The sequence below is a fragment of the Clupea harengus genome, chromosome 15 (genome assembly GCF_900700415.2).
Source record: "Clupea harengus chromosome 15, Ch_v2.0.2, whole genome shotgun sequence".
In the NCBI taxonomy this organism is placed as follows: domain Eukaryota; kingdom Metazoa; phylum Chordata; class Actinopteri; order Clupeiformes; family Clupeidae; genus Clupea; species Clupea harengus.
In genome coordinates, this window is record NC_045166.1 from 12,153,937 (window position 1) to 12,168,206 (window position 14,270).

The 14,270-nt window shown below is 43.3% G+C and overlaps 1 protein-coding gene across 1 annotated transcript; it reads right to left on the reverse strand.

The window, feature by feature from the left end:
- Positions 1-6,782: 6,782 nt before the first annotated feature.
- Positions 6,783-11,026, reverse strand: sox7 (SRY-box transcription factor 7). Its single transcript, XM_012824771.3, has 2 exons — positions 10,238-11,026; positions 6,783-8,723 (listed from the first exon to the last, which is right to left on the reverse strand). Exons 1-2 carry the CDS (start codon positions 10,467-10,469, stop codon positions 7,744-7,746), a joined length of 1,212 nt encoding a protein of 403 aa, XP_012680225.1. The 5' UTR covers positions 10,470-11,026; the 3' UTR covers positions 6,783-7,743.
- Positions 11,027-14,270: the final 3,244 nt, after the last annotated feature.

Genomic DNA, 14,270 nt, shown 5'->3' on the forward strand with positions numbered 1-14,270 from the left:
AATATAGGAAACACCTATAGATACAAAAGCAATTGTTTTTTTTAAATCTACTGTTCAGTGCCAGAGTGCGAATTGTACAGTGATAATTGGGGGATGCACACAGGACCTAGACACCCCCACAAACCGTTACATTTACCTTCTTTGGGAGTATCAAAGTCTTAAATGGGGGGGGGGGGTCATACCTCCCTAAACCCCCCTATAATTCTCACCATATTCAGTGCACATCAAGATCTTAATCACTCATCAAATTGCATGCAGGTTAAATAAGTCCTATAGATGTTTCCAGTGAATCAGTGATGCAGTCAGTGAATCAGTGATGCAGTCTGACAGGTTACTAATCGAGATAACTGAAAATCATAGAGTTGGTCTTGTTTTCCTCCATGATCTCCATCTGTTTGAAAACAGAATTACGCCATTGCATCCCTGCACCAAGCACTTTGACATACGTGGTGTTCGTCATCTTCCTTGAGCAAGCATCCTGTTTTTGCACCTGTCAAGATGCTCTCGTGTCATCATCTCCGATCACGAGGGATACTGTGAGTCACTTCCACCTGTCCCCAGTTGATGTGCAGTTCTGGAGGGGAAACGAGATCGAGCATCGAACCAGGAAAGGATTCCTTACAGACGCAGACATCAACAACATCCCTCCAAAATGTCTGCACATTGAAGGAAGTCATGGCACTTTGTGCCACGGCCAAGGTCAGCCCCGCTACCGTTCCTTCAGTTGTTGTCGTGCTGTTAAAAAAGGGGGGATCAAGGCTGAGGAAATCCTTTAGGTCTGAGTGACATAGCTCCAGATGAGCAGGGACCGCCTGTAACGTTTTTTGTTTGTTGTCATTAAAAGAGCCAAGGTTTTAGTCTTCTAAGCGTTTACATTATGCGTGGAGTCGTGGGGAGCTGCAGAATGGATGACGGAAGTTATGAAATCCGCAGGAGTTCGCAAGAATCTTGTGAACCGTCTGCAAAGAGCTGCGGCATTTTTGTTCTGCACTCTTTGATGACATGAGAAAAGCAAAACGAATGTGCACAGACACACACACACACACACACACACACAGAGACTTTGCTTTTGACCGTCCAGACCACGTCCATGTAAGATGTGTACTTAAACCTGTCATCACGGTTGCAGTATGCTGTGTCTAACTGGTAATGTGTTGTTTGAAGATTATATCCCAGGCTGCACAGTGTGTCACTCAGCATGGTCATTACCCATAAGGCTATTTGGAGATGTTGAGTCAAGTAAGGGTAATTACTGGAACCCTACATTTCAACTTTGTATTATTATATTTATATTATATTATACACTACCTGCCATGCACATGCCATGCCAGTTACACTCATTGCTGTGGTATATTCACAATATACAGTTTTTTTGTGGATTGTTGCTTAATTTAGTTTATCATTTATCATTTAAAGATAATTAGTCATTATCCATAATGATTTTTACTATACATCTGACCAACATTTTCAGAAGAATTTTAAAATCTCTGTATTAAAAAAAAAAAAAATGTGGGCGGTCACTGCATACTCCTCATGAGACGCCCACATCAGAAGTTGGGTACTAAGAGTTTGTTTAGAGTTTGTGCCAGAAATGATTTACCAGTATGTCTAGGTCAAAGATGACTTCATACGTAATAAGTTACTGTGCAGAAGCAGACCCAGAGTAGAGACAGGAACTGACCAAGCTTTAGCATGGGCTAAATGAAAGAACCACATTGCAATTAGGAAGCACAATAGGAACATCCTCCTCCACATTGGGGTGAAGAGTTATGGCACCCCAGAGAGTTTCTGCTGCGGTCAAAAACAAGCTTGCAAAGTTACTTGATCACATGCGGGAAGCACAGTAGGATAGGTACATCATTATTACTTAGACCACATAACTAATCTAAAACCAAGGGAACTAATTCTCCATGTGTCTTTAAAAAGATAGACGTTGTGTCATTATACCTAAAATTCCTGTTGTTACCATTACCTACCTCTATCATAACTTCAATCATATGATTGGATCTGATTTTATCTGTTTCAAATACAATATGTGTTGGTTTACCAAATACCAGATCCAATGCAAGCATTCATTCTCATTTGAGCTGTGTGTGTGGTGAAGTGGGAACAGAGATGAGGCATAGGAATAATTTCACAATAGCTGTTCATGGCCATGGCAACGCTGTTTACAAGGCATAAAAATGGTGGAAGCCAGCCACACACAATGGATGCTGGGCCATCTTTCCTCTGAGAGGTAAATGAAGAGTTACACCCTCTCTCATGGCGGCAAGGTAAGGCAAAAAAAAAAGAATTCTCTCTCTCTTTCTCTCTCACTCAGTTAATGGTGCCTGCCTGTATCTGCTCAAAACAGGTGCCGGACCGGTGTTTAGGTTGGCGCACTAACATGCAGGTAGAGGTGGGTGGCCATTGGCAGTGTTTTTGCCATCCCCCCTCCCACACCCTCTGAAGTTTTCCAGGGGTCCCCATCTGCGTCGGCGAGCTGCCTCTGCCACATGGCACACTGCCCCCAACCGAGTCTGGTCCATTCTTCGGCCGGCACGAGGCATTCTGCTCCCCCCCCCAGCCTCGCCACCGAGCGCCACGTCTGTTGTCTCACCACAATGAGCGGGAGAATAGCTAGACGTATAATCCCCAGCCATCAGAGAGAAGATGCCAGGTAAAAAATTGTAAACAGGTTATTATTGTGCTGGACGGGAAGTGTGAGACCATCCACACAGTCTGTGTTTGGAGCTGGACCACCACAGATGCAGGGCCTCTTCTCTGCTGCTCTGGCTGGACTTGCCCAAATGAGATGAGCGGGTGGTTCCATTGTGATTATTGTTTTGTGGAAAATATGTTTGGTCCATATTTTCTTCACTTCAAAGTGTTGTTTTTAATGTACATGATTTGCTTATTCAGTTTTACAGTTAAATATATTAAGGAGTTCAATAACTATCAAACATTGCTGATAGGGCCTGTGGTTTGTAGACTTTTGTTTGCACTTTGTTAAGCACTTTGTATTCTTTTTCTAACTTAAAGGAAAACGTCACCTACTTAAAAACGTGTACGTGTTTTCTGGGAAAGCCCTTAACTTGTTTGTAACACGTATGGCCAATAAGCAATTTCCTCCAACATGTTTGTCAGGCAGCACAACTCCTTAATCACACACTCCTCCGTCCGATCAGTGACGCGAAAGAGTGGGCCACTGTTCACGCCTGCAGACGACAGTAGACGCCTGCGGACCAGACAACGAGCCGCTGCATCTCCGGAGGGAGCTTCATTAGTTGCCGCCCTCCTCCCCTCCCTTCCCCAACGTCGGCTGCTAATCCTTAAAACAGCTGTGCTCATCCAGTCTATTCCAGTATCGTCAGTAACCACCTTTACTGATTAGGGTTTTGCACATAACTAAATCAAATGTTTTGTAAGTCACTTTGGATAAAACCGTCTGCTAAATGCATAAATGTAAACTTATTGATAAGGGTGCACGTGTCATGCAAAACCAAGGTCCACTTGTTTATTTGGGCCGAGGCCGTGACGTCACTACGGGGGAAACAGGAAACAGCGCAGACCACCTAACAGCCTAGGTCCACAGACCTGACCTGAGCCTGGAGAGAGTCCAGGGAATAATCATGGAGAAACAACAAGACGAGAGTCTGTTAAAAAAGGGAAATTTGTTTGCTCAGCCTGCATCCCTTCAAGGTCGAATAAGTATGATTCTAATGGGATTTGACAAACTCCTAAAGTTCTGTGTCTTCTGTTTTTCACCCTGGTGCTGCAGATAATTATCCAACGGAGTAAGCCAATTCTTTTTGACAGGACACAGAAAATAAATATATTTCTGGCAAAATTATAATCAATACTGAATACCTCAGTTAGGAAAAAAAAAAGTCACATGAAACCATAAAAGGCGGTATCTACAACAGTGGTGTGCTGACCTTCGGGCATACAGGTGGGTCGGTGGACCATCAAAACAAAATGTAGGTTACGTTTTTACTCGCCCTATCTGCTTCAATACTGACACCCCGGCCGGTGGGTCCAGACTAGCCCTATCTGCCTCAGTACCGGCTGGTGGGTCCAGGGCCGAATTTCATGCCGTTTTAGGATACTTGAAATACAGAATGCCAGATTTCAGCATTAATTATGAGCTAAAATGTGACTTGGCTTTTCAGAGCAATGGATAAATATTTATACAGTTTTTCACCCAGCTTCCTGACAAGGTAGCAAATATACTGACCAAATTCCATGGTCAGCCATTCACAATGGTTATTATTGTGAATTTTGATTAGCCGTTGGCAGAAATGTTTGCTGATTGGTCCAAGTTTTATTTTGGACAAAGCTGGGTCATGTGCTACAGCAGAGGCGTATTACATTCAAATCTTTACCTAACCTCAACCAACCGGTGCAACAGAATAGTCTTAACAGACACTGACACTCAAATGGCTCAAAACGGAAAACACAATAGGTTTTGTTCAATGATGAGTTGCAGAATATTTTCGGCACACGGATGGCGATTCAAGTTTCACAGAGGAAAGAATCGAGGCAGATGAGTTGAATAGTTTGCCCTCACTTCCTCAGACCCTGCGGTCTCCAGAGTGGCCTGCTCTGTCAAAACAGAGCTTATGGATCAAACTAAAAATAGCATGTTTGAAAACAATGCTTTTGTTATAGGGAGATTTTATGGTTCAAGATTCAAGGATCCCATTTATTCAACTAAGAAATCGCATTTTGTAATTTGAAATGTATTTTAGTTCCTTTTAGTTAGTTGCTTTTTGTTTAATCAGGATGCATTTGATTCAATCGGTTAGCAAAAACGTCCTTGCCTGCCTTTTCACTGTTTTATTGAAATGTTATCATTTGTAACACACATGTACTACAGATTTAATGTGTCTTTTTTCTGTGCTCATTGTATTGTGTGGCGTTTTCATGGGAGTGAACTCTATTTAGCAGGCCCCTATACCCTTCCCCCAAGGCTGTGCACCAGAGTAGTGGCGAGACCATGGAGTCTTTAACCCAGGGGGCAGTTGCTCCAACAGGGGCCCTTTGAGGTCTTTGGGGTCCCTGGCCTCACCCTATGCCTGGAGCTGCTAGACCCTCCGAAAACTCCCATCAACACTCCACCCTTGGCCACAGGCAAGATGGGGTAGTGATCTCACTGTGAGTGGGGCAGCATGATGGATGTTGTCACTTTAGCAGGTTTAATCAGAGTGACCGAGAGCGATAGGAGGTGCCTGAATTAAAACCAGTGTGGGACCACGTCATGCAAAAATGCACCAGGACAAATATGTGTTATGTTCGCTAAATGTTTCCCACAGGAAAGATTATCCACTGTTCATGGGAAAATAGATGAATCAAGTGATGAAGATATCTGTGTTAGGCTATGTCAGTGTGTGTGTGTGGCCGAAGCCTGTGCGGGGTCAAGCACGGAGCCCTAGAAAACGACGGGGTGTGCGATTTTAATCAGCGAGAGCCATGTTTCCTCCCTGCTAAAACGAACAGCAGGTTCCCTCTTCCCCCCGCCATGGTCGCTTATAATGCGGGGACCAGCCGGGGCCCAAACATCCTGACGGAGAGAGGCTTTCCTCTTATCAGGCAGGAAACACCGCTCCTCCGCCACATCCTCTTTACAAGAAACGCGACTCAACCGTTCCCAAAAAATGCAGGAAGACCGAGCCAAGCTCCAGGATTTGTCAAACGTCCCCCCCCCCATCACCTCCCTTTACAACCCCCCACCCCCACCTCCCTATTCCTTTTATTGAAAAAGAAGTGGAATTTGGAAGAAAAAAAAGAAAGTGTATTTGTGTGTGTGTGTGTGTGTAGGGGGGGGGGGTTACAAAGAGGGAGGGAGAGAGAAAAAGAAAAACGATGAACGGGTAAAACAGTTGACGGGGGCCAAGGTGTATTTATTTATTTCGTGGAGATTATGAAAGTCTGCATCAGCAAGATAGGGGCAAGGGGCGGGGGAGGGGGGGGGGTGAAAGGAGGGGGGGTGGAGGGGGCGTGAGGGGAGTTCCAGAATTCTGCCTAAGAAAGGCGCCCAGAATAAGACGACGGAGAACAAAAGGGGTGGCAGGGATGGAGGCGGGAAGGCGACGGCGGCAGTGCCTGTTTTACACTAATCCGCTGAACCGCAGCATGCTGAAATTGAGCGCACGAAAGCAGGAAGATTGTGGTAGCAGCAGCGGTGTTGCTGGTGGAGGTGCTTCTGCTGATGGTTGGCATGGTGAAGCTCTGGTATCCTACCACCGCCAGACTGTTCTCGTCAGCGCAACGTGACCATGGTTACAGCAGTGTCAGACGTGTATGAAGTTATCAAAGCAAGAGATGACAGAAGCAGATGCTTTCCAGCTTGTGATTTGTTAGAAAAAAAAGATGATGTGGTAATAGTAGCCACAAGACAGTGGAAAGTCAAGAACGTCTTGCTTCCAGATTTCCTAAATGCGGGGTGATAATTATGGTCAATGCATGCACTCACCACATAAATAGTAATTTATATATACAAATAAATCTAAATTAAAATGATAATTAAAGAATATAAAATTAGTTATAAACATATCTGAGATTAGATATTTACAGAATATTGTATTGTTAGAAAAACAAAGAAAGTATTTATACACTGCTAGGGAACTGAGTTTGTGATTGAAAGACAAAAGAAAATAGCTTTCACCTCTGGCATGTTAAGATGAAATGACAATGAATCAGCTTGAACACATTGGATTTTCCACAGTACATACAAGAATATGTAGCTAAAATGCTGGTACCTTACAAACAAAAAAAATAATAAATATGAGAACCATGTTACCTTGGTTTAAAATGACTTCTTTATTACAATTGTTTCAGGTCTAATCAGGTCTTTGGGAACGGTCCTTCTCAAATTTCCCAAAACAATAAGGAGCACCTACGCTCCTTCATTCACTTTGACGTTATTACAGATGGTGTCAGCCAGATATTACGGTGAGAACACACACAGTAATCTGTGAATCCAGCTTCCTTTATAGTTATACTGTACATTTCTCATACATAAGTACAGGCATTTTTACGTTCATTTCAAAGTCATTTTAGAGTTTTTTGTGTGGGAAGGTGTTGGGAGGGGATAGCATTAATATCAATATAAAAACTGGTGCTTAATTAAATTAATTCAATTTCACAATCCTAGATCAGCATACCATAATATTTATCATTATTATTCTCGGTCATAACGATTATGAGTATAGATATTTAAGTAAGTATTCATATATATGTTTAGGAACTATGTGGAAAAAAGTTATTCAATGCACTTCCTTCATCATTCACCATTATTATGTCATGTGGAATTTTTGCATACTCAACCAGCATCCTTTAAATACAAATTGCTGAGGTAAAAAACAATTCATGAGGTTCATACAATGTGTATGAAGGCAATTCCAACCGAAAAGACAGCAGTACAATAAGAAAAATGCAAAACATAGAAATACTTAAATAAGCCTAAGAGCACATATGTACATGCTTCAGTGACAGACTAAACTATATATGAGAACAAAATCAGCTCATTAGATTGCTTTCTTTTTTTCTTCTCTCCTCACTTCTCCTTTTTTTTTTGGAACGACAACATTAAAGTTGAGAAACATCTGTTGATCCCTGAGATGACCTTTGACCTGTCTCCGTCCATCTCCCCCTCGTCTCCTTGTCCTCTCCTCATTTGTCCGCCTTTTAACCGTCAGTCTGATATGACCTGTCCCAATTAACCACAGCTCTCTTCTAATCGTAAGGAGTCCAGTGGTGTTTCTAGGAGAGGCCATAGTTGTTGTAGTATGCGGCGGTGGCGTCTGCCAGCACAGAGATGAGGCTGCTCTCTGTGTTGCTGCTGGAGCAGGCAGTGGCGGCAGTCACCTGGATGTGTCCTGTCACTGTCATGGTGCCCTGCTGCTCGCCGTGGTGGTAGCCACTGGCGGAGTTGGAGTTCAGGTACTGATCAAACTCGTCCCTGTCCACCTCGCCCAGGAGCTCGGCCTGGCTCAGCTGGTCCAGGTTTTCCAGCTGACCTTGCTCCGGCGGAGGGGAGAGCTGGCCCAAGTGTCCCTGCAGCCCATGATGGTGGATCTGGATCTGGGGGAAGGAGGCGCCGTAGTAGGGGAGTGGAGGGGTGTGGAGCTGGTGGGACATAGACATGTGGTGGCCCATGTGGGGGCTGCAGTGGTGGTGAGGTGGTAGAGGACCCTGCTGGGAGTAGTCTGGGTGATAGGGTGGTGGGTTACTCAAGTGGGCCGGGCCCAGGCGTCTGTCATCGGGGCACGCGCCTGAGGGTGGAGTGCAAGACCTGGAGCTGACGGGGATAGAGGCAGGGTAGAAGGACGGGTGCTCTGAGTGGTCCACCACATCCAGAGGGGACATCTCTGGAGGTGTGGGCAGGCCGTAGGGGTAGGTGTCAAAGCTGCTGTTGGAGCTGCCCGGATCCCGGAAGACCCTCATGCCGGGGAGGGACGGTGACGAGAACCCTCCTCCACCGCCTCCGATGACACTTCCGTCATCATCCTTGTCTAGCGGGTGACAGCAGCTGCGTGGGTCTGGCAGGATGTTCTGGTCGGGGGGCAGGCCGCCCAGGAGGAAGCCGGGGTCCACGCGCTTGCAGATGCGCTTGAGCTGCTTCTTCCTGCGGGGCCGGTACTTGTAGTTGGGGTAGTCCTGCATGTGCTTCACCCGCAGCCGCTCCGCTTCCTCCACGTACGGACGCTTCTGCGGGGGAGTCAGAGCCTTCCAGGACTTTCCTGCGACAAAGAAGAAGCAAAAAAACTGAATATTGCACTGTTTACTAAAGAGTTCCTATTTAGTCTGAGGATGTGGATGTTGCTTGTTACACATTGTTTAATTTTAATCATCTTCTTTTTTTGCAACTGATGACATTTAATGAACATCATTGATTAGTACAGACCTGCTGAAGGAAATGTTAGCCAGGCCGTGTTTGATGGTATTTTTATTGTGGAAATGCTACCTGTTTATATTGACCGGTAATGACTGCAGTATTGCGGCACTGCCTGTCTATTCAAACCCATGAAATACCATGTATGTTTTGTCAGTGATCTTACTATGGAGACGCTTTGATGGTCACAGCTAACAATGTGAACATTGAAATGATTATGTTATAAAAATGATATTAGTAAAATATCCGAGATCACTCCTGCACCCTTGTTTATTTTGAAATCATTATGTTTAATATCAGTGCGGGGATCTTTTCCCATTATTGTACTTCTAATTATATTTATCACTAAGAAGCTGTACACTTTTTTAAAGAATGTCATTTGGTGATTTTTTTTTTTTATTATTTATGAAAGTCATCTGAAAATCACTTTCTCACGTCATTTTAGAAAAGTTTCATTATATGCCACAAGAACTGAAAAACTATAACAACAACAAAAATCTACATTTTAAAAAACAGTCTGAGTAAGGGTGTTGATATTTAATTAGATAATTTTCTTCATATACTGTTTTGAAATTTGAACTTTCTGATGGGCAAAATGTAAATAACAGAGTTTACTAATTACATTTTACTTTAGTGTTATCAGTTGTGACACTTTCACAGACTATAATTCCAGTTACACTCTGTTTTTACGGGGGTTTTATACCTATACTTTCTTTATTACTATATAAGATTTGTACAATTACGTGGTGGAAATGATTGTCAGGCGTTAATTAGTCGTTGATCAGGAGTGAAAACTTCGGTCGTCACGATTTTAGTCAGTCGTGAGATAAATTAACTTTATAAATACCACTTGTTCAATCTCTCCAGTGATACCACCTGCTTCATTGAAACTCCATGCACTCATCATCAAAGTTAATAATCCAAAAATCCAAATAATCATGTTGGTTATTATTCCACGTAGTGAAGTTGACTAGTAGTTTGTTTGCGTATAAAACGAACATTTAGAGGTGTCACCACTGTTCTATCAATACCTCAAATGTAACAATCCATGTGTGTTTTTGCAAAGCCGGCATGTAAAGTAATACAAAGTTCTGTATTCAGATTCCAGTTATTTTACAAAAGCAAAAAGAAAGCTTTTTTGTTCTTTTTCATGTTTCATTGCATAGTGTGGACACAAAAAAACGAGTCATTGATTGCGACCACTTAAGCCTAAATAAGTCCAACTTGTAATGTCCTTGAGATGACTTTTGTGGCATGATGCAAACTAGTTTTTCGGTGCAAAACAAATGTTCCAGTTAAGCTAACAAAATGTCTAAATAATAATAAAAATAACTATAATAATATGAATGAATATTTTCTTACCAAGCATCTTGCTAAGTTCTGCGTTGTGTAGGTCGGGATTCTGAACGGCAAGGCGCTTTCGCTCATCCTTGGCCCACACCATGAAAGCATTCATGGGTCTCCTGATGCGCGGCTCCGATGTCTTGTCCACAGAACTTCTGTGAGAGGTGTGTCCGTCAGGGACGTCTCCATCTCCCGCAGAGCATTCAAAGCTCTCCGGCCAAGAGGAGTATGCGCTAATTAACGCCGCCATTCCCGAACCCTGCACTGGAGCAGACGTTGGCTGCGGCTCTTAATCTCCCTTCTTTTAAACTTTTTTTTTAATTACTACTGATTCTACTCGGTCAATTAAAAACAATAGAGCATAGATCCTACTTAGGTGAACTGATATTTTTTTAAATGAAAAAAAGTAGCCTAAGTAAGTAAATCATTCCAAAAGAAAAATGACGAGAAATTGTGACAGAACCTTGAAATCATGTGAGACCAAATTGGTTTTCAGACCAACCTATGCTAAATGACAGGAGCTGCTGGGTGCCACTGTGCGTCTCGTTGTGCACGGTGCGCTCCGTTCGACTCCTCCTCGAAAGCTGTGATTCAGTCTTTCCCTTGTTATGGAGAGGCAGCTCTTTATATTTGTGGAGCAGGTTCCAACATGGGCCCGAAGGATTCTCAGCTCCTCCTTGATTGCAACTTGAGACCTGCGACAGAAAAAAAAAGAAAGGAAAATATTTCAACACTCTTTACTACAAAAGGACGTCACTAAGTTGTAAGCTTTAGTTGTTTCCACCAAAACATAGCCAAACGTGACTGGTATTATCCATTTGAAAACAGTAACAGTAGGCTACATTGTATCTATTTGCATAAATAATAAATAACAACTGTCAGTGATAAACGTGAACAATGTCAACACATGTTACAATCTTTGGAGTCTCAGGGAAAATACAGTCTACTTGTTATGCACCTGTTGTTCAGATAGGCGGAAATAAAAAAAAAGGAATCACCTGTAATGTGCTATGTGGTACAACAGGTAAATGCTATTTACTCAGATTAAATTGACATTGACTTTTTTCTGTGGTAGTCATCAGACCATTGTTCTACATGGTGAGCGACCAAGCGTGGCTCTCTGCCTCATCAAATACATTTGGTGACATCACAGAACTTTGCTTATCCAGCAGTGCAGAGGATGACAGGAACAGCAGTGAGTCATTGAGAAGGTAAACTGCCCTGTAAATCTGTATGATTCCACTGTATTGCTGATAGAGGATCTGCCATGTAGGCCACTGTCTGTCCTTCCAAATGACCTCGGAGATGCAGAGAGAAAATACTTTTAGCATTAGACAGTGATGTATGGTGAGACCACAACTGGAAGAAATTCTCAAACTCTAATGTGGTCTCACCAGCCAAGGTATGCTTAGCTTATGAGCATGTAACACCTTTATGCCTAAAAAAAGCGGCAAATGAGAAATGTAGCCAATGCACTGAACATGAACTCCATCCCTGAAAGAACTAGGTGAATTTTGAGTGCTTTGGGTGCAGTGTAAGGTCCAGAGTGTGTTCTTTTGGCTAGTTTCGTCTTTGCGCCACGCAAAATTGCACTTTCCCCTCAGTCAGCAGAGGAGTCCCTATCAGACAGAGAGGTTCCTGTTGACCGTACATTCCTCTAGCAAAACCTCCCACCCCATGCGACAGGAAGCACCCCCCATCCCCTGAAAACCACCACCACCACATCAAGAAGTCTGAGGAGACACTTCCTCCTCCCACCCACCCCCCACCACCCTTTGACCAAATCGCAGAGGAGCGACAGACATTTAATGCTGGGATTAACCCCCCTCTGTCCGCAGGAAGAGGAAATGGCACTTGATGCCCCAGAATGAGCAAGTCCTCAACAAAATACAGCCCTCCACTTCCTCCTGCTGCCTCCACTGCCTTGACATGAGTATATCTGTGTGTGGCTAAGCTCTGGGAGGAGAATTATGTGAGCGTGTGTGAGTGAGTCTGTTGTGTTTTGTGTCTGTGGTAACCTACGAAAGAGGACGTAGGCTCAGATTTTTATTTTCTCTCTCTCTCCCTTTCTCCCTCTCTCCTGTGTTGTTTGGAGGATTACTTCCTCTACTGTTTGTCGGATTTGATCACAAACAGGCCTGATTGTTTCCCAGTGAGCGTGGGAGGTATGGATATCTGCCGGCTCTTATTTATTTGGGTTCTTCATCCATTTGGCCCGTAATGCAACACACATGGTGCACGGGGAGAACTGGAGGCAGGCTCCGGCAGAATGGGATCAACACCTTCTGCTTGTCTTGCACCCTCCCCTCAGATGCCTCCCCCCATTGAAAAACCTCACACAGATTATGATAAAGGATTTCAAGGGGGTAGGCGTGATTGAAAATCCACAATTAAACTGATCACGGTGTTTTTTTTCCGGAAAAATGTACTCTTTGATCACTGCTTGCCCTGCGTGTATGGTAGGGGCATTCCAGATCATCCCTCATCAGAACAATGCCAGCTGTGTGTGAGAGTGTTTGTGTACCTGAGTGTGTGTGCAAGGGGGCGGCTATATGAAATCATGAAGAATATCAGTGGGCAGTTGGATCACCAGTGAAGGCACCATCCAAAGGGAAAGGGTGACAACAGGACACCGGTGCTGAGTCTTGCCCAAGGCCTACATTTCAGACTAAATATTAGTGTTTGTACATAGTTAGACATGGGTGCATAATGTATTTGAATGGTGACATTGTTCTGTTTTGGCCCTGTTTTCCAGCATGTGGATTTAACATGAAAATTGAATGGTGATAATAGGGTATGAGAGCTGACCTCCATCTTCCATTGGCACGATGAAATCCATATGAGTCAATCTGTAGAAATTGTAGCGCTTCTTATACACACAAGAAATGTGTAATTTTGTCAATGGACCGTACTATGTATGTTAACCAATAGATACCTACTAGTTGTTGTTGTACCCATTTCCTTCTAGAATGTGTTGACTTATAGACCATAGAAGCAAAGTGTGGTCAATGGTTCTAGAATGCCCTTTGGAAAATGGAATGGAGCCATCTGCCTTTGCAAATGTTTGGCACAAGCAATGAAATAACCCCATCATTCTAAAAACCAGGAGCTTATGTTACCCGTCTTTACAAGAATTAAAATGCTTTCCAAAAGGAAGTATGACACAGATGGACAGACACAATGTCTTGCTGTTGTCTTCAGATAAAATCAAATTATTCTAAATTTAAATCTGTATGGTTTTCATAATTTACATATATTAATTTCACTCCAAATTTGTAGCCATGATTCTAAACATTGTTACCTTTAGTCTTCACAAACATCTCATCTTACCACAAATACCACGGAATAAAACCAACCAACCGCAGGTCTGGCAAAACTAACATGCCAATCAAGTTGGCAAGCCGTATAATTTCACCAGACAGACGTCAAGCAGATTTAAACTGCACAAGTATAATTGTCATCTGCATTCAATACATGTATACTGAATTAACTGTTGTTTAGTACAGGTTTCGCAATAATTGTTTTGAGTAACACAAGCAGCCAGTCTTTCCCTTTCCTCTCTTTCAGCCGTAACGCCCACTCAAACTCCAAACAAGATAATCTAGTTAGGTGTTTCTGCTGTCCTGTCAAAACAACAGCATTTCACACTTTCATGCATTTTTCTGCAAAAGACAAACAATCCTAGAGACAAGCCACTTCAGTGCCCCCCGCCCCCCCCTCCCCTCTCCACAACACTCTGTACATAACCACCCCTTTAATCGTTACATTATGACTGTTTCTGCTAATATTTGTTACATTTTAGCTTACAAACAATATCTTCGCACAGGCACGGATGGTGAGGCCACAATGCCCTGATCAATAGGAGACTCTGCCAAAGCCCATTATCCATTCAAACAATGACTTCATATTTTGGCGTGGCTCAATGACCCTCTCCGTCCACAACCATACATCAACACTGTCACACATTAGATCATGCAGCCGAAAACCAGCGCCGGCCAAATGTAGCCATCGGCTTTACGTGCTTCCATAGTCTCACTGCTCATGTCGTTGA

Bases quoted from the DNA above. Each gene is read 5' to 3' on its own strand.
- sox7 (XM_012824771.3), bottom strand. From the start codon at position 10,469: ATGGCGGCGTTAATTAGCGCATACTCCTCTTGGCCGGAGAGCTTTGAA. The intron at 8,724-10,237 runs GTAAGAAAATAT...TCTTTGTCGCAG, and splicing joins AGAACTTAGCAAGATGCTTG to GAAAGTCCTGGAAGGCTCTG.